This window comes from Haliotis rufescens, unplaced genomic scaffold, assembly GCF_023055435.1.
Source record: "Haliotis rufescens isolate VD_foot unplaced genomic scaffold, xgHalRufe1.0.p SCAF_9, whole genome shotgun sequence".
NCBI classification, from domain to species: Eukaryota; Metazoa; Mollusca; class Gastropoda; order Lepetellida; family Haliotidae; genus Haliotis; species Haliotis rufescens.
The window spans coordinates 30,442,180-30,462,196 of NW_025964383.1; the positions used below are offsets into that span (position 1 = coordinate 30,442,180).

Here is a 20,017-nt window from a genome sequence, read left to right on the forward strand (position 1 = left end):
TTGTGTGTGTTCATGTGTGTGTATGTTCATTTGTGTGTGTTCATTTGTGTGTGTTCATGTGTGTGTATGTTCATTTGTGTATGTTCATTTGCATGTGTTCATTTTTGTGTGTTCATGTGTGTGTATGTTCATTTGTGTATGTTCATTTGTGTGTTCCTGTGTGTATATGTTCATTTGTATGTGTTCGTGTGTGTGTATGTTCATTTGTGTGTTCATGTGTGTGTGTATGTTCATTTGTATGTGTTCATGTGTGTGTATGTTCATTTGTATGTGTTCATGTGTGTGTATGTTCATTTGTATGTGTTCATGTGTGTGTATGTTCATTTGTATGTGTTCCTTTGTGTGTATGTTCATTTGTGTGTGTTCATGTGTGTGTGTATGTTCATTTGTGTGTTCATGTGTGTGTATGTTCATTTGTGTGTTCATGTGTGTGTATGTTCATTTGTGTGTTCATGTGTGTGTATGTTCATTTGTATGTGTTCATGTTTGTGTATGTTCATTTGTGTGTTCATGTGTGTGTATGTTCATTTGTATGTGTTCATGTGTGTATGTTCATTTGTGTGTTCATGTGTGTGTATGTTCATTTGTGTGTTCATGTGTGTGTATGTTCATTTGTGTGTTCATGTGTGTGTATGTTCATTTGTGTGTTCATGTGTGTGTATGTTCATTTGTATGTGTTCATGTGTGTGTATGTTCATTTGTGTGTTCATGTGTGTGTATGTTCATTTGTGTGTTCATGTGTGTATGTTCATTTGTGTGTTCATGTGTGTGTATGTTCATTTGTGTGTTCATGTGTGTATGTTCATTTGTGTGTTCATGTGTGTGTATGTTCATTTGTGTGTTCATGTGTGTGTATGTTCATTTGTGTGTTCATGTGTGTGTATGTTCATTTGTATGTGTTCATGTGTGTATGTTCATTTGTGTGTTCATGTGTGTGTATGTTCATTTGTGTGTTCATGTGTGTGTATGTTCATTTGTGTGTGTTCATGTGTGTGTTCATGTATGTGTATGTTCATTTGTATGTGTTCATGTGTGTATGTTCATTTGTGTGTTCATGTGTGTGTATGTTCATTTGTGTGTTCATGTGTGTGTATGTTCATTTGTGTGTTCATGTGTGTGTATGTTCATGTGTGTGTGTTCATTGTGTGTGAATGTTCATTTGTGTGTTCATGTGTGTGTATGTTCATGTGTGTGTTCATGTGTATGTGTTCCTGTGTGTGTGTTCATTGTGTGTGAATGTTCATTTGTGTGTGTTCATGTGTGTGTGTTTATGTTCATGTGTATATGTTCATTGTGTGTGTATGTTCATTTGTGTGTGTTCATGTGTGTGTGTGTATGTTCATTTGTGTGTTTGTTCATGTGTCTGTATGTTCAGTTGTGGGTGTATGATCATGTGTGTATGTTCATTGTGTATGTGTTTATTGTGTGTATGTCTTCATTTGTGTTTATGTGTTTGTTCATTGTGTGTGTGTTTATTGTGTGTATGTCTTCATATGTGTTTATGTGTGTGTTCATTGTGTGTGTGTTTATTGTGTGTATGTCTTCATATGTATTTATGTGTGTGTTCATTGTGTGTGTGTTTATTGTGTGTATGTCTTCATATGTGTTTATGTGTGTGTTCATTGTGTGTGTTCATTGTGTGTGTTGGGGCGGAGGGTTGTAGTTGGACCACTTGGCAATATACACAAGTATTTCAATAACAGGAAGGTGTTTTTGTGTTTATTTTCTCCTTGTCAGTTGACCACCGGGCAAGTCATGCAAACACTCAGCCATGAAACATTCATCCCATTAACACAAGCATACCACTCACAAATCAGTCCACCTACTTGACCCAGCTGGGCTCGGTGTACTACAGCGCCACGCTGCACTGACTGTCGTAGATAACAGCACAATCAATAAAAATGTAGTCTCAGTCCAGCGGCGTACATTGCTGTCAGTGGCGACAAGTACATCACTACGTCAGCTGACTCAATCACGCTTTGACAGTCAGACAGGGGACATTATGAAATGTACATGTGTACCTTTCACTCAGCAATGATTACCTCTATAAAATCAATTTTTTGTAAGATTTTTTTGTCTGAAAGAAAAAGAATGATTAAAACATGTTAATTGCATAATATACACATTTTATTATTGCTAATGGCCACCTCCAAAGTAGTTGCCCTCAATACTATCCATAGATGTTAAAAATACGGTCAACTACGGATTAGGGCTGCAACGGTTCACCAATACTTCGATTTGGTTCGATGCTCGATTATTTCCATTCAATTCGATTATTTTCGATTTGATTCATTAGTCTAATAATATACAATGATTCATGTATAATATTCATAAATAAGTAACAAAACCTGTATTTGCTTTAACTTTTTTATTAAGCAGTGCAACACTGTGTACCAACAGGACAAACTCATCACCTCAGACTGTGAGGTCAATCAGGTCATCAGGGATGATCATGTTTTTGGATAAAAACTCAAGCATGTCCACATTGTCACTACTGAGGGAAGCCCTCTGAGCAGTCACAACATCCCCGGCTGTTGAAAAGACCCTCTCACTAACCACACTTGAGCCCAAACCTTAGATTTTAGATGACTTGGGGCTGGTGACAGCACGTCGTCTGCCATGCTTTCAAAAGGAGGTCACTCTAATCTATTTTCGTTTTCAAGTGACAGTCGTCAAAAGTTTCAAACAAATGCATTTTTGGACATTTTCACTTCGTCGATATGAACGCAAGTCATTTAAAAAATTTTTGCCAACGAGGAAGGTTATTTTTGTTAATTTTAAATTTATTACAAAAATTGGAATAAACCAAATCGAAATCTAGACATTGTAGATCGAAGATCGAATCGAGACGACAAGTACCAGTTCTCAGTGCACCGAACCGAACCGTTGCAGCTCTACTACGGATATAACGAACTCAAAGGGACCACAAATTTTAATTTGATGTAACCATAGTTTGTTTTAGCATATATACATATTGCAAATGGACGGGACCAAAAAACAATTCGTAATATCCGTCTGTTCATTATAAGCGTGTTCGTTATAAACGTAGTTTACTGTATACGTATAGTGTCACTATTGATGGGTCTCACAGATAATAAGAGGTAAAAAAGTATTAAAAAATGGTTGGATTTTCAAATTACAAGCGTGCAGCTCAGTTGCACTTGGAATGAACCATTTTATACCCACTTTGACTGTTACTTGTCATGCGTTGTGTCAAGGAGTATCTGATGCTGTTGTGAACTGTTCCCTGGTATTATATTTCTCATGGGGATTTATTCCCTGGAACAGTTTTTACATGGAAAATCTTTCCACAACACATTTACACTGGCAATATTTGTTCCGGATGGAACTGATCATTGTTGACAATTGCACGGTATGGGCTAAACCACTATTGTGTTCAGGCATGTTTTTTGTAGCCTTTTCCATCACCTTCGATCTTGCTATTTTCATTGTTTTAAATAGACATTGTTTATTATTCCAGTTTTATTGAAGTTTGTGTGTTTGTTGTTTAACGCCGCACTCAGCAATATTCCAGCTATATGACGGCGGTCGGTAAATAATCGAGTCTGGACCAGACAATCCAGTGAGTGACATCATGAGCATCGATCCACGCAATTGGGGTCGATGACATGCATCAACCAAGTCAGCGAGCCTGACCACCCGATCCCGTTAGTAACCTCTTACGACAAGCATAGTCGCCTGTTAAGGCAAGCATGGGTTGCTGAAGACCTATTCTACCCCGGTTTTATTGAAGTAGTGAGTGAGTGAGTATGGTTTTACGCCGCTTTTAGCAATATTCCAGCAATTTCACGGCGGGGGACACCAGAAATGGGCTTCACATATTGTACCCATGTCGGGAATCAAACCCGGGTCTTCTGCGTGACGAGCAAACGCTTTAACCACTAGACCGCCCCTTTTATTGAAGTAACCAATGAGTGTGATATAGGCAGAAACAACATGTTCTTCAACTGTTAACACATTTACACACATTTAGTGTAACAAGACGGATGTTCCGATTGAACATTTTAGTCAGGCATCGGTTACCTCCCTTTATCGGCTTGTCGACCAGTCACTTGTACGCGAGACGGTTCGGGCAGTTTCGAAGAAAGTAAACATGTTTCAACGCGATGGAAAATGGGTGTGCATTGGTGTGCATGAAATAATTTATATATTTTGTAACTCTACGATGAATAAGCTTTTAGAAAATACTACGTGTTAGTTTCTGAAAAATATGTACATAGGAGAAAATCGCTGTCAAAAACAGAACATTTTGCTCCATTTTTGCACATTTTTCTCCCAATTTGACCGTTAATTATTTTTCTTATGACATTTTTTTCATGTCATTCGATAACTAGTAGAATGATCAATAACTGTACTTAATTTTGTTTTATTATTTTCACAAATAACGCTTGTAGAGACATTTTTGTGCAACATGCAGAAATCCATGGTCCACTGACAGGCCGTCACGCATACGAGTGACCCCCTCTCAGGTGGTCACTTGTACGCGAGACGGGAGAGCCGTCTCGCGTACACGTTACGTCCTCTACTGGTTAATCACATAGTCAACATATCCAGACCTATTGATGCATGTTGGCCCATGTTCATGGTCGAGACCCTGCATACCTTATAAGGTGGCCCTTCAATAATGATGCTGAGAATGTTAACGTGACATCTCACTCGACATATGACTTGAACTGATCTTTCTCTCAAGTGCAATAACTATTTTCATTCTACCTCAATGACATTTCGGCTTGGCAAAAGTATCATGGAGATCATTAAAATAATTCATAATTAAAATGTGGAACATTTGTTTTTTCTGGTGAAATATTAGTGTTTTGTGACGTGACGAAGTGGCCCTGCTTGCAAATGATCAGCTTTGTCAGGAGACTCGCATCTTCCGTAGGCAAGAGAGTTAACTTTGGGGCCCCGTTCTACAAAGCTATCTTAGCGCTAAGTCGGTCGTAACTCCCATTCTTTAACACTGACTTACGACAGTCGTAGCACTAAGATCGCTTTGTGGAACGGGTCCCTGGAATTTTAGCCTAGTTCCTTCCATCCTGCTATCCTATCTACATACAGCCTGTTTGTTGTCAATAACATTAGAAATCAATACTGTTGGAATACATGGCTTGACGCTTCAGCTTGTGAGGCAACAATCCGAAGTACAGGAGCAAACATGGGGGTATGGAATATCTATTTAGTTATACGTTACTGGCTGTTATAATTTGCCGTGATCAATATTTCACGTTAGAATTAGCTGTGATTAGTTATTTCTCATCAGTCCTCTTATCCTGAATTTGCAAAAAAAATACATGTTTTTTTCTCGTGAAATGTTTTAGTCGTTATTGTTTGTATGTCGAAACCCCGAATACAGTGTAGTAAATTTGGGGAACAGTTGCTTGAGAAATGTTTGAGATGGTCTGTCTGACAAGACATTTGATCTTACAAATGTTATATTTGGGATAATATTTTCTTAGTAAAGAACAGATTCTCGTACTGTGGGGGGTTAAGTCCCGACCGAGATTCAAACCCACACTAACAGAGTGAGGCACACAAAGTGAGCGATCTAACTCATTCAGCCACCGAGGCTTCCACGAAAAATAAAAGTTTGACAACTGGTAGTCTAGACCTTTTATAAAATGAGGAAAGGGATTTAACTTTGAGTTCATGTACAATATGAGATGCACTCCTATTTAATACATGCAAATAACATACTGTTCACAAGGTTTAACCCTCTGGATGCCGAGGGTTTTTTTTAACGCACATTTTCCTAAGATATGAAAAGTGAAGGTTGTGCAGGAATTGTGCTCACACAGCACTGGATCTACCTCTGGCTATAAAATTACACAAAGATGGAGATTATTTCCTATCTGGTGGTGTAAATTGAACTGCAAATATTAAACCGGCTTTGGGAAAAGACACTGCTAAGTGTTGTCTGAGAATTATTCTGTGTTGAAAAACAGGACATTTCTCCGCTTTTTATCGTACACCAAGTCTTGTTGGGATAAGTGACTGTAAGAGTGGTCAGTAAGAATGGTCTATGGTTTATCTCAATGAAATATGAATAAATTTTCACGATAATTATCTTTGATTGTGAATGGGTCGAAATATTGCCTGCTGGGTTTTAATCCAAGACGTGATAATGATTCTTGGTTTGTCAGCACCATACCTGTAGTTGTGGCTTTATGGCAAAAAATAATGGAAAGTGGTAAACGTCTAAAACCTATATCACTTCCTCCCTCGTTCTCCTGGGATGCTAAACCCAACCCACTCACCTATAACACAGACCCGTGGAGATCCGAGGTGGAATAAGTTCTTAGCAACCCATGTTTGCCGTAAAAGGTGACTGTGCTTGTCGTAAGATGCAACTTACATGATCGGGAGGTCAGGTTGCTGACTTGGATGATGTCACTCCCTCGATTGTCTGGTCCAGACTCGATTATTTACAGATCGCTGTCATATATAGCTGGAATATTGCTGAGTGCAGCGTCAAACAACAAACAAACAAACCTGTTACATGGTAAGATATATTGTACTGTATTACAAAAAATATTGAAAATGACAAAAATATGCTATTTCCATGATAACAAGTTCCGGAGCATAAATCAAAGACTGTCATTTCTTGATCAAACTTTGCACAAGTGTCAGTCTAGCAAAGAGCTGGTGCATTTTGCTAATTAGGAATTTTAGAAATGTTTTTTTGCCTGTTCCCATGACAACAAATGGTGTTCAAATCAGTGAAGAATTCAGTTCCAGATCATGACTCATGACCCTTTTGTATTTCTACACTTCTCAATCAAGAGATCAATAGGTGAATGTTACATTTTAGTCACTGTCTCTTCAGGCAGCTTTGTGGTCAGGAACCTGAGGCGTACATGCATTAGAAGATATAATTGGCAGGGATGAGACTAACATCTAGTCCCAGTCTTCAAAATAAAAAGTAAAATCCAAATGGAGCCCAGAACAATGCTTAATTTCTGAGGCAGTCTAGACTTGCCATATCGTTTTAGACTTGAGATGCAATTATTTTTAATTTATTCCTTTGGGTCTTGGAGACAGACAAGGCGGTTATGAATATTTCATCCTTGTTCTTGAATAATATTCCAACTAAGAAGACTATGCTGACACAGCTATCTGACAAACACTCACCAAAAGACAATGTCAGTAATACAAGTCTCTGCAGTATCAGCTTGCTTATTCCTTGAAATAACAGAAGTAATTAAATATATGTCAATTCATTAAGCCTGGGGCCTAATTAATGAGTCCTAAGTGTGCTAAAAAAAACATCGTGGCATTCCTTTGAAGGGATTAACTAAAGATAATCCCCTTTGTCCAGATCGAATCTGATACTTAGCTTGAGGCAAATTACTGTTCATAATCTGATAATGAGATAGATACTGTTATAGCATTGATAATAGGTGGCAACCAATTGAAATGTTTCAACCAATAAGAATCAAAATGAGTCTACATGTTGCAATGCTAGAGAATGTAATATCATTCCTTGCAGAAATAGATGTTAGACGTGGCAGCAGAATATTTGAGTTGCACGTGCAGATGTTGCGTTAGATCTTCCATGGATCATCTTTTACCAAACTGATGTCATAGAATCTGTGCCATGTGAAATCATCAAAGGATATAACAACCAAAGTGAAACCAAGTGTGGTGAAATCATTGTCTCGGTGGATGACAAGAAGCTGCGTCATATTCTGGATGTGGATGTGGATGTGGATGTGGATGTGGATGTTGATTTCAAAATTTCTGTATAGATCTAACCAGGAGGGGATTGTGTACTTGTCAGTGGATTTAGATAACACTTTTGAAACTATTTTCCATACTACTGATCAATACAATTTACAAGTCAACGGTATGATTATGCTTGTAAATGGCAGATATTAATCAGAATTCATCCACAATGACTGTCACAGGTAGGACTTCTTCAAGTTCTTTAAACTTTCATCAATATTTAATTAACATTTAAGATGATTTACTTCCACACTGTGCAATCTAACCCTGATCTCGATGGGGATAAATATCATCTCTCAATCTGTATTCATGGCATCACAGAACCTTATATCTTATATGATAAAAACACTAACATAATGATCAATATGTATACAACTCCGATTTGTAACCTGTAAAGTTGGTGTCGACTTGCCGATTACTTTGGTCTGCAGCGTCACGATGGAACTGTCACGCCATCCACTCCACTTCAGGAGCTCATTGCTTAAAATATTTTTTTGGGTAAAAAAATGAAAGTCACGTCACTTTAGGAGGTCATGCAAATAGGAGCTGACAATCAAACTTGCACAACAAAACACTTGTACTGTGCGTTACTGTTTTTTTACAATTTTTCTGCATTTTTATCTGGCTCCCGATACAGCAGGATTTGTTAGAATAGGACAGAATCTTGTGTAAAACCTTGTATCATGAAGTGGTTTCCTCAGTGTCGGCCATGAAGAGCGTATCATGCTTTGGATGAATGTATTTACTTTGTTCATCAATGTTTGTCCACAGTTAATTAATTGTAAGAGCTTCATATCTCTAATTTGTAAAACATATTGGTTAGGTGGCATTTTTATTTTTGATATCTTATTTTGTTTAACAAAGTGTTTAAGGCATCTGTGTACAGGATTCACATGAAGCATGAATGTTTGGTAGGATGAAGCATGAATGTTTGGTAGGACGAAGCATGAATGTTTGATAGGACGAAGCATGAGTGTTTGGTAGGATGAAGCATGAATGTTTGGTAGGACGAAGCATGAGTGTTTGATAGGACGAAGCATGAGTGTTTGGTAGGACGAAGCATGAATGTTTGGTAGGATGAAGCATGAATGTTTGGTAGGACGAAGCATGAATGTTTGGTAGGACGAAGCATGAGTGTTTGATAGGACGAAGCATGAGTGTTTGGTAGGATGAAGCATGAATGTTTGGTAGGATGAAGCATGAATGTTTGGTAGGATGAAGCATGAATGTTTGGTAGGACGAAGCATGAATGTTTGGTAGGACGAAGCATGAGTGTTTGGTAGGACGAAGCATGAATGTTTGGTAGGATGAAGCATGAATGTTTGGTAGGATGAAGCATTAATGTTTGGTAGGATGAAGCATGAATATTTGGTAGGACGAAGCATGAATGTTTGGTAGGACGAAGCATGAATGTTTGGTAGGACGAGGCATGAATGTTTGGTAGGACGAAGCATGAATGTTTGGTAGGACGAAGCATGAATGTTTGGTAGGACGAAGCATGAATGTTTGGTAGGACGAGGCATGAGTGTTTGGTAGGACGAGGCATATTGTATTGTTTCATAGGCATTGCTTAGCAGTTGTCGGATGACAAAGTAGACACAATTTATGGATAACAACTTCTTTAATTACTGTAAAGGCGGCATTTCAGTACAAGGATCTTATACCGAAACATCACCTTTACAGTAAATAAAGAAGTTGTTATCCATAAATTGTGTCTATTTTCTAAGCATATTGTGTATTTCATGAGGTAAAAAACACAAGGGAATGCACATAGCGATTTTCTTTAAAGGTTCATGTTTGTTTGTTTGTTTGTTGTTTAATGTTGCACTCAGCAATATTCCAGATATATGGTGGGGGTCTGTAAATAATCGAGTCTGGACCAGACAATCCAGTGACATGTATCAACCAAGTCAGTGAGCCTGACCACCCGATCCCATTAGTCGCCTCTTATGACAACCATCATCACCTTTTACGGCAAGCATGGGTTGCTGAAGACGTTAGACCTATTCTTCCCCGGATCTTCACGGGTCTGAAGGTTCAAGGGTACAATATATTGAAGTGAGGCAGGGTCGTTGGAGCGACTTGATGAAAACCAAGTAAAAATATATTGGGATGTAAATTTAATAATAAAGTTATTATGCCTTAGTTATATTAGCCTGTAATTACTGAGGGAATGCTTCATTTTCATGAACACAGAGTTTCTGAAGATAACTTCTTGGAATCTTGTGTATCATATTATGAGTGCCGTGAGTACTGTAAGTTTAGAATTACTGTGAAGATCCCGGGATAGAACTGGTCCTCAGTAACCTATGCCTGTTGTACTAAGGCAGCTTGGGTTGTATACTCCCCAGGGAGCTGAGAATGAAAATCTATTGCTCACTGATCCATTGACCGGGGTAATATTAGTGTAGTGCTAGGAGCATCCATTTGGTGAATGGAATCTGGGGTATTATAAATGCACTTATTATTATTATTATTATTAAAGTGCATCTGGTGGTCAGACTCGATTGCCTATTATCATAACCCCGTCAGCATGGGACGTTGTTCATAATATCAACCACTCTGGTTTGCCTGGCCCAGTTTATTTACAAGCTTCAGTCACACTGCAAATGTCACACATAAAACAAATGTTTGAACATGAAACCTTTAATTCACCTTTGAAATTAGCTCACGCACGAACAGCCTTTGCAAGTTTACACATGCTAACCATCTGCAAAGGCTGAGCAAGTTTTGTGGTGTTAAAAGGTTGTTTCGATCATTTGAAGCTACTTTCAATGAAGACTGTGGCTTTAAACCATGAAGAGCTGACTTCAATGAACATGAAGTCGATTCTTGTGTGGTTAGATGATGGATTTAAGACTAAAAATAGCTTTAAATGATGTATTTTCATGACAAAGAAAAGTCGAAGCTAAAGCTCATTAGATGTCTTATGGAAGGAAAAGGGTTTTGAGATGTAATCAGTTGTCTGACGAGTAGCATGTTGTTTTGGCGTCCCCCTCCTTTAAAGCTTCAATAATTCTATGGTTTTACCTTTTCTTCCCATATTTTAATGCCTACCCAATTTATTGATAAACTGTCAAAACACTCTCATAAAAAAACAAGGAAAAACTCACATGGAAAAAATACTGATTTGCTCGGAAAGAAAATATCACAATACCCACAAAAATGAATTGCCTACCAGCTATTTTAAGAGCTTTGTGCACGAAACCACTATGTTTTATAGCTAATCTATAAAGATCTTAATGTCATAGGTAAAACCTGAATGGTGTTAATGAGTCTTGGGGAATGTAGTGAGTTGATTATCCAGAAAAATTTCATCCTTTGACTGAGCATGGGTAGTTTTCTGTGACTTTGGTGGAAATGAAAAAGTTAATGATTTGTGAAATATTGTAAAACTTGTGGAAAATTGGAAACAAGTCAAAATGGTGGACTGATAGCATTCTTGTCAAGTGTTTGAAGGAGGAAAGGTGGATGCTCTTTTCCTTGGATACATGACATTGAGATGTTTTGAGACTCTTTCAAAGTGAAGGTTATGGTTGACAAATCAATGAAAAATTTGCACAGGATGAGTGAAAACAGAGCTGATGCAGTCATATAATTGGGGTTTCATTGATTTTTAAACATTTGAACCATATTTTAAAAAAACCCTTCAAAATATGCAAATATGGTTATTAAAAATACCATCAGATACATAGAACATCTTTTTATGTATTATACTAATATACTGTTCATTTAAAATTTATATCTAAAATTTACACATATGTTTTTGGTACCCACCTCGGTCATGCATTTATATTGAGAAACAAGGAATATTCATATTTGCTTTGAATTTTGTTTCTTTGCACTGTCTGTGATTTTTTATGACTGTGTGTTTGTGTTTCAGGTAATGCGATGGATGAGTCTGTCTGTCACTACAGCGTCCTGGACGTCGCACAACTTTTACAGTCCAGGTTCGCTCTTCTGTCAGGTGAGGATTTCCTACTGAGTTGTCTCCCCTTTAGTTGATGTTTACAAACTGGTTTATGTAGAGGTTGATAGTTAAATCAGAGTGAATTCCATCCCAACCTTCCCGCAAACCATCACTATGCACTTAGTTGCCTATCTTCTTAGTAATCATTCTCCTCATCTTCTGATGTTCGTATCCATCTCCTACAAACCACCCCCAACCACCTAGGCACTCTACCTTCTACCCTCATCCCTTCTCCCTTCCACAATTCACCCCTAATCTCCCAAAAACTCCAGCCAGCCACCATTGACACTGAGAGGCCAAGTTCCCCAGCCGCGTCATAACAAAAGACGTTAAAAGATGGTACTTGTTGTTACCCTGTCTGGCGCTCGGCATTAAGGGGCTAAAACAAGGACTGGTCAGCTCGGAGTCAGTATACCGTGTCTGAGTGGAGTATTCATGTTAAACTGCGGCATGGTATCTCAGTGAGCTAGCACTATAAATCGGCATCAGTCCGGACTAGTACAAGCAACAACAAACACACACACACGCGTGCATGCACGTCGCTATCTAAGTGCAATAATCTTGGACGCTACGTTAAACCCAATTTCACTTCACCTCACCTGAGAGGCCAAGCAAGTATTTAGAAAAAGGAAGAGTTTTGTTTGTTTGTTTGTTTGTTTGTTTGTTTGTTTGTTTGTTTGTTGTTTAACACCACACTCAGAAATATTACAGCTATATGATGACATTCTGTATATAATCAAGTCTGGACCAGACAATCCAGTGATTGACATCATGAGCATCGATCCACACAATTGGGATCGATGACATGCATCAACCAAGTCAGCGAGCCTGACCACCCTATCCTGTTAGTCGCCTCTTACAGCAAGCATGGGTTGCTGAAGACCTATTCTACCCCAGATCTTCACGGAAGAGTGCCACAATATACAAGTGAAAAACACATGGTTGACACCCATGGTGCCTAAAAAGGGGTTGTGACCGTTTCCTAGCTCTCCCCAAGAAGCATCTCAGTGTCAGTATCACCTTACAGTCCTGGGTGTACAAAGCGATCTTAGCGCTAAGGTGATCGTAACTCCCATACCTTAACATAGACTTACGACAGTCGTAGCGCCAAGGTTGTTTTGTACACTCCACATCACTACTCCCTTTCTTGTGAATTTGGTTAATTCTCAAGAAACTCCTTTTTCACCTCAAATATGACTCTGAAAACATAATTTTTTGAGAAATAGGCAGCTACATTTAAGTTCAAAGGAGCCCCAGTGAGCTTCAGAACCTGTAGAAAATCTAGACTTGCTTCATCTAAGGATGTAGCATACAGAAGGGCTTGGAGGAAGGGAAATAGTATGGTGAGACAGATATGCAAGTACCTATATAGTAGACAGTTGAAGGAAACAGACTTGCATCCTCTACATCCTCTACATGGAGAGGAAGTCTGAGAGGATGTATCTATGTAAGAGTGAATATTATCCTACCCTATTTTTTATCCCGGGGATGAAATTCTCTAGTGTCAGAATGATTCTCCCAAGTGAATTTGAACCCATACCAGTGTGTTTAATCCTATCCTATACTATACTCTAGAGTAAAACTTCCCCCGGGATAATATTTAGGTAGGATATAATCCTTGCTTACATCTACACCCTGCCTCAATCTGTATGTCATCTGGCCATCTCTGTAAGGGGCATTTCAGAAGCTGTAGCATCCATGAAGACCGAGGTGACATGGATGTTAGCTTCTTTATTCGTTATCTTGTTTATCTATAAGCCAACTCCGTCTTCATGTGACCACCTGGCTCATTGCTTGCTTCGTAACCACATTGATTAAATATACATTTGTTCAGTGTCAGGCAGTGTAATACGTGGAATACGCGAAACCTCTACTTGAAGTATTATGATGTAGAGAGACAGAGCAGGTGAGGTTTAGTAGGTGAGGTTTAGTATCTGAGAGGTTAGTGAGAGCAGGTGAGGTTTAGTATCTGAGAGGTTAGTGAGAGCAGGTGAGGTTTAGTATCTGAGAGGTTAGTGAGAGCAGGTGAGGTTTAGTATCTGAGAGGTTAGTGAGAGCAGGTGAGGTTTAGTATCTGAGAGGTTAGTGAGAGCAGGTGAGGTTTAGTATCTGAGAGGTTAGTTAGAGCAGGTGAGGTTTGGTATCTGAGAGGTTAGTGAGAGCAGGTGGGGTTTGGTATCTGAGAGGTTAGTGAGAGCAGGTGAGGTTTAGAATCTGAGAGGTTAGTGAGAGCAGGTGAGGTTTAGTATCTGAGAGGTTAGTGAGAGCAGGTGAGGTTTAGTATCTGAGAGGTTAGTGAGAGCAGGTGAGGTTTAGTATCTGAAAGGTTAGTGAGAGCAGGTGAGGTTTAGTATCTGAAAGGTTAGTTAGAGCAGATGAGGTTTGGTATCTGAGAGGTTAGTGAGAGCAGGTGGGGTTTAGTATCTGAGAGGTTAGTGAGAGCAGGTGAGGTTTAGTATCTGAGAGGTTAGTGAGAGCAGGTGAGGTTTAGTATCTGAGAGGTTAGTGAGAGCACTTGAGGTTTAGAATCTGAGAGGTTAGTAAGAGCAGGTGAGGTTTAGTATCTGAAAGGTTAGTTAGAGCAGGTGAGGTTTGGTATCTGAGAGGTTAGTGAGAGCAGGCGAGGTTTAGTATCTGAGAGGTTAGTGAGAGCAGGTGAGGTTTAGTATCTGAGAGGTAAGTGAGAGCAGGTGAGGTTTAGTATCCGAGAGGTTAGTGAGAGCAGGTGAGGTTTAGTTTCTGAGAGGTTAGTGAGAGCAGGTGAGGTTTAGTATCTGAGAGGTTAGTGAGAGCACTTGAGGTTTAGTATCTGAGAGGTTAGGGAAAGCAGGTGAGGTTTAGAATCTGAGAGGTTAGTGAGAGCAGGTGAGGTTAAGTATTTTAGAGAAGTGCAGGTTTATTCACAAAGAAAGAAGCAATGAGACTCATTTGATCTAGAAACTCTGCCTGTTGATGGTTGTGGAGAGTAATGGACTCATCAAAAATATCAATTTTGTCCAGATGGTCATCAGATAGCGATGGGGCACAACTCAGCTGACCTTGACCTTGTATGAGCTGCAAGTCAGTGACCTTGAGACCTTGCTGTCAGTCACATACATATAATTACATTGGGAATTTATCATGAAAGTGATATGTACGAACCGACATGACACTTCAAGATGCGACTATGCTTGTCGTAAGAGGTGACTAGTGGAATCAGGTGTTTCAGGCTCGCGGACTTGGTTGATGCATGTCATCGTATCCCATTTACGTTGATCGATACTCATGATGTCAGTCACTGGGTTGTCTGATCCAGACTCAAATATTTTCAGACCGCTGTCATATAGATTGAATATAGCTGAGTGTGGCGTTAAACAACAAACAAACTTCAAGTTGCAAATTATTTCGAATAACTCTTTCCCATCATTGTCATGATTAGACTGTGAAGAAATTTGTGAATCTGAAGAAATTTGCCAGAAACAGGGATGGTGATTATAAGTCAGGCTCATGACGAGGATGCTGAGGTATATTCATTTTAACAAAATACAAATATTGGTATTCTGGTGATTCCTCTTTGAGGCATATCTGAGAATGCTTGGTGTTTTTATGACCAAACTAATATTCCTTTGTCCAGAGTTCAAAACATATGTATTGTGTAAATTATGCAAAATTAATCACCATAGCCCAATTATTTTTGAGTTGCTTTGCATACAACATGTGAAGATATATTTCATTCTCAAAGAAAACTGCCACTACCACTGTAAATATCATGCAAGTATATATCAAGAGCCTGGTAGCGTCTCTGCCCAATCAACACAACCAGTACACCACGTCACAACAGAGAATCTGTATCGACCTTACTCTCAAATGAGAAACTTTATAAGCCTCGGAAATCAATGCTTGTATAGGTTGTAGACTAGACTCGCTTTAGTCTTTAAACATGTTTTATTGCCAACTCATCTTGGGGTATTGATTCAGATGTGCCAGATCAAATACGCTCAGCTTGGCAACTCATTTGAAGCTGTGTCCAGGTATATAGACTTTGTAACAAAACCGCCCTGAACGCCCACCTTGAAGGAAGCTTTGCGCTAGTCTGTCAGGCCATCCACATATTTTTATGTGTTTCTCATCTCCATCCTCAACCAGCAGGAAGCGGGAAGATGAAAATAAACAAAACTGCAAACTGTTTTTCACAAATTGTTTAACAACTTACTTTATGATATTTTAAGTTTGAAACACTAGTTGCCTGTCTTTAAATAATTTTTTTACGTAGATTGAGTCGAAAACAAATTTTTTTTTTTTTAAATGCTCAAGAAATATCAAGCTGACCTGCGTTTTTTATAAGTGAGCATAGCATATTTGTGGTATTTTATTTTCCACAGCAGGGAAGAAAATTAAGATACAAAAACGTTGTTTTTTTCAACCTCAGGGAGAGTTTGAGATGGGAAATCTGAAAAAAGCACAGGTAGCCTTAGTCTGCGTCTGCCTGGTTGATGATGGTTATATGAAACAATCCATTACAGATGTACAAACTCTGGATTTGTAATTTTGTTTATTCTGACTCTAAGCAACTTCAAACTTGTTGGGATAAAACTAAAGTTAATCTTGGCCAATTTCTGCTTGTCGTAAGAAGCGACTAAATGCATCGGGTGGTTGGACTTTGAGATTGTGTTTATTGCATGTCATTGTACCCCAATGGCTTGGGATGCTGCTTACAATATCAATCACTGGTTTGTCAGGTCCTGACTAGATTGCGCACAGGCAGTTATCATTTAGCTTGACTGTGGCATGAAACATCTTTTACTCATTCATGTTTTCTTCCGGGGTAGAATAGGTCTTCAGCAACCCATACCTGCCGTAAAGGGCGACTATGCTTGTCGTAAAAGGCGACTAACGGGATCGGGTGGTCAGGCTCGCTGACTTGGTTGATACATGTCATCAATCCCAATTATGTGGATAGATGCTCATGATGTCAATCACTGGATTGTCTGGTCCAGACTCGATTATGTTACAGACCGCCGTCATATAGCTGGAATATTGCTGAGTAAGGCGTTAAACAACAAACAAACAAACAAATCATTCATGCTTTCATATATGTTCAATAAAAGCCTAAAAGTTAAGTCTGGACATAATCGCAGAACAGTCGATGGCCAACTGTCACAGGCCATTTTGAAAACATTGACCCTTCACATCCATTGCTGAGGTCTGTGCCCAGTCAGTAGCTGTGGATTGATGTAATTGATTCACATTCAATTTGTCAATATTTGTCAACATTATTAGGGGCTGTCATTGATATATGGAAATATTGATATGTTGACACACAGTGTCTGCAGATGTTGTATCAATACAAAAAATTCAAATATTGATACAAAGGAATTATATCATTTTTAGACTATTTGCAATATATAGGTCAATTCATTTTAAATATATATCTATATTTTTGACAGTAGACTGTTTCAAGGAACTATGATAAACATGCAAAATAAACTTTTACAGTGATTGAAATATTTATTGATTTATTCACAAATCATAAATTACTTTTTTACTTATTACTTATTCTAACATGCTTTAATCGATGTATCAATACTAATATATTTCACAGCTGATTTGTAATCATGTGTTAAGGAATTTTGACAGGGTTTGTAAAATCGGATCATGGTGAAATGTCTCAAGTTGTTTGTATTGAGTTACTATATGTGTAAACATGACAAATTTCCAATTTAAAGGCATCAGTATCAGAAATTATGTCCGATGCAATTCTCTATTTTGACCATATAGTCCCATGTGGTTTTTTTCAAATTAACAATTGACATGCCTTTGCATGTGTTTGTGACAGGTGTCACCGGTGGGGCAGAATATGCACACCTTTTTGCGAATACCTACTTTTTGATAGTGATTCATAAACACATGGTCATGATATGGTCAGAATCATACCATCAACTTCTATTGGAAATGGAAAGGGTTTTGTTGTTTTATTTATGTCATACCTAGGTCATACATCATGGGATATGTCCCAGCTGTGTGATATGTACATGCTATTAACACCAGCTGGTACATGTACATGACTACCTGTCACATTATGTGTCAATCTGATAACACTGTCGTGGACGCTGCCAGTAGCACTGAGTCTGATCAGGAAACACTGCAGTGTGTAGTGTCATCTTGTATGGCTTGACTTTTGGATGATGTATTGCTTTCTGTTGTATAGTCATGTATAAAATTTGGACTTGGAGCTTATTGTCCTTTTAAATATCAGTTTGCATGCAAGAGCAACATGAAAAAAAACATGGAAAAAAATGAACAAATTACTGAAAACTTACTTTGTAGTTATAAGTATGAAGCTCAGTGTATCCTGGTACATATTGCCGCCTCATATTATCAGAGAAGAAAAAGTGTTTGTTTTTCTTGGTCCCAGGTCTGTAAGATCAGTCAAACGAAACTAAATTAAATGTTTAAATTTTAAGGAATAATTGATCAAATGCATTGCCTGAAAACTCAAAACACTGCGAACTAAGGCTGGGACGAGTCTAAATTTACTACCCGGGTACCCGACCCTCTATTACCCGACCCTACCCGGGTACCCACTGTAGGTTTCAAGTTAGGTACAAAATATACTGAAGTTGACTGAAGGTTTGTCTTTACTAAAACATATAAAAATCTGAAGGAATGTGTGCACAGTTAGAAAGAAATGCGAACATTAGCGACGTGTACTTATAATGTGTAAACATGAAATGGGTACTCAGTACCCACCTGACTCGCGTACCTGAGTTACCATGGTTACCCGTCCCAGCCCTACTGAGATCCTGTTATGTATAAGGAAACTAAAACCTTCTTGGAAGTACATAAATATACATGAAACTGTCACACTACCAATCATCCTGCACTGTATACAGAATTACCATATGTTTTTTCCCCACTAGAAACAAATTGTAAACCATGCCGCATCATACCAAAAGACGTTAAAAGATGGAACTTGTTGTTACCCCGCCTGGCACTCGTCATTAAGGGGCTAAAACAAGGACTGGTCGGCTCGGAGTCAGTATACTGTGTCTGAGTGGGGCATTTATGTTAAACTGCGGCATGGTATCTCAGTGGGCTAGCACTATAAAATTGGCATTAGTCCATAGTCTGGACAAGTACATTGTACAAGCAGCCACAAACACATATGTTCATGCATATCGCTATATAAGCGCAATAATCTTGAATGTGCATTAAAACCCGTTTCACCTCACCAATGATGATGATATGAAATATAGTAAGTATATGACAAAGAGGGCAATATTTATGATGATGATGATGATGATGATGATGACAATTAAGGACAAGGAAGATGATGATATAGTTAATGATGATGATTATGTAGTAAGTATGTGACAAAGAGGGCAATGATGATGATGATGATGATGATGATGATGATGATGATGATGACAAGGACAAGGACAAGGAAGATGTTGATTTAGTTAATGATGATGATTATATAAGAATGAATAAAGAGGGCAATAGTTATGATGATGACTTTGACATATTGATATCAGTGGTGATGAAATAAGAAGTGTGACCTAAGTATAAACATTTTGTTTACAGGTGGCAAAGCTAAGAATGGAGCACCGATCATCACTTTCTCTGACTGCCCAATGCTGCCTGAAGTATCCGAAGAGGACTATAAGAAAGTCACGAAATATCTTTGTCACATACCACCGTGAGTTCTTGCAGGATAATTGTTCCTTAATGTCAGGTTATGAATGGTTTATTATAGCGCTGGGACGAGTCCAAACTTACTTCCCAGGTACCCGACGCCTATTACCTAACCCAACCTGGGTACCCACTGTAAGTCTCAAGAGTTGGATATGAAATGTCCACTGGGAAATTGTTTTACCCGAGCCCTGGCAAAAAGTATTTAGATACATGTATAAAACGATCTGATCGTATACACTGAAGTTGACTGAAGTTTTATCTTTATTCAAACATATAAAGTCAGAAGGAATGTGTGCATAGTCACAAAGAAATGCTAACATTATTAACTTGTAGTGTAACCATGGAGTTATAATGAATTTTTGTCAATTAACGATATATATTATCACATGACTAACCAAGGGTCTCGGAAGTCTTGTGGGTACCCGGGTCCTACTCAGTACCCATCCGACCCAAGTACCTGAGTTACCCTTCCAGGCCTAGTTTATTGTCATTCATTGTGTTGATGTTGAAGGCTGCCATTCATATACTTGTGTGCCCTGTGAAATACATAATTCAAGTCCATAAGTTCAGTTGACTGCTGCTGGTGTTGCTGAAGATGGTGATGATCATTGATGACATGGTTAAAGATGA

General features: G+C 38.5%; 1 protein-coding gene across 5 annotated transcripts in view; it reads left to right on the plus strand.

Annotated features, from left to right (window-relative positions):
* Positions 1-20,017, plus strand: part of LOC124118575 (guanine nucleotide exchange factor DBS-like) — a 150,497-nt gene that overhangs the window by 33,425 nt on the left and 97,055 nt on the right. For all 5 annotated transcript variants that reach the window (XM_046480758.2, XM_046480760.2, XM_046480759.2 and 2 more), the window contains exons 2-3: positions 11,627-11,710; positions 19,277-19,391. In XM_046480758.2, coding sequence (XP_046336714.1) covers positions 11,627-11,710; positions 19,277-19,391 — 199 coding nt within the window. The remainder of the gene's footprint in view (positions 1-11,626; positions 11,711-19,276; positions 19,392-20,017) is intronic.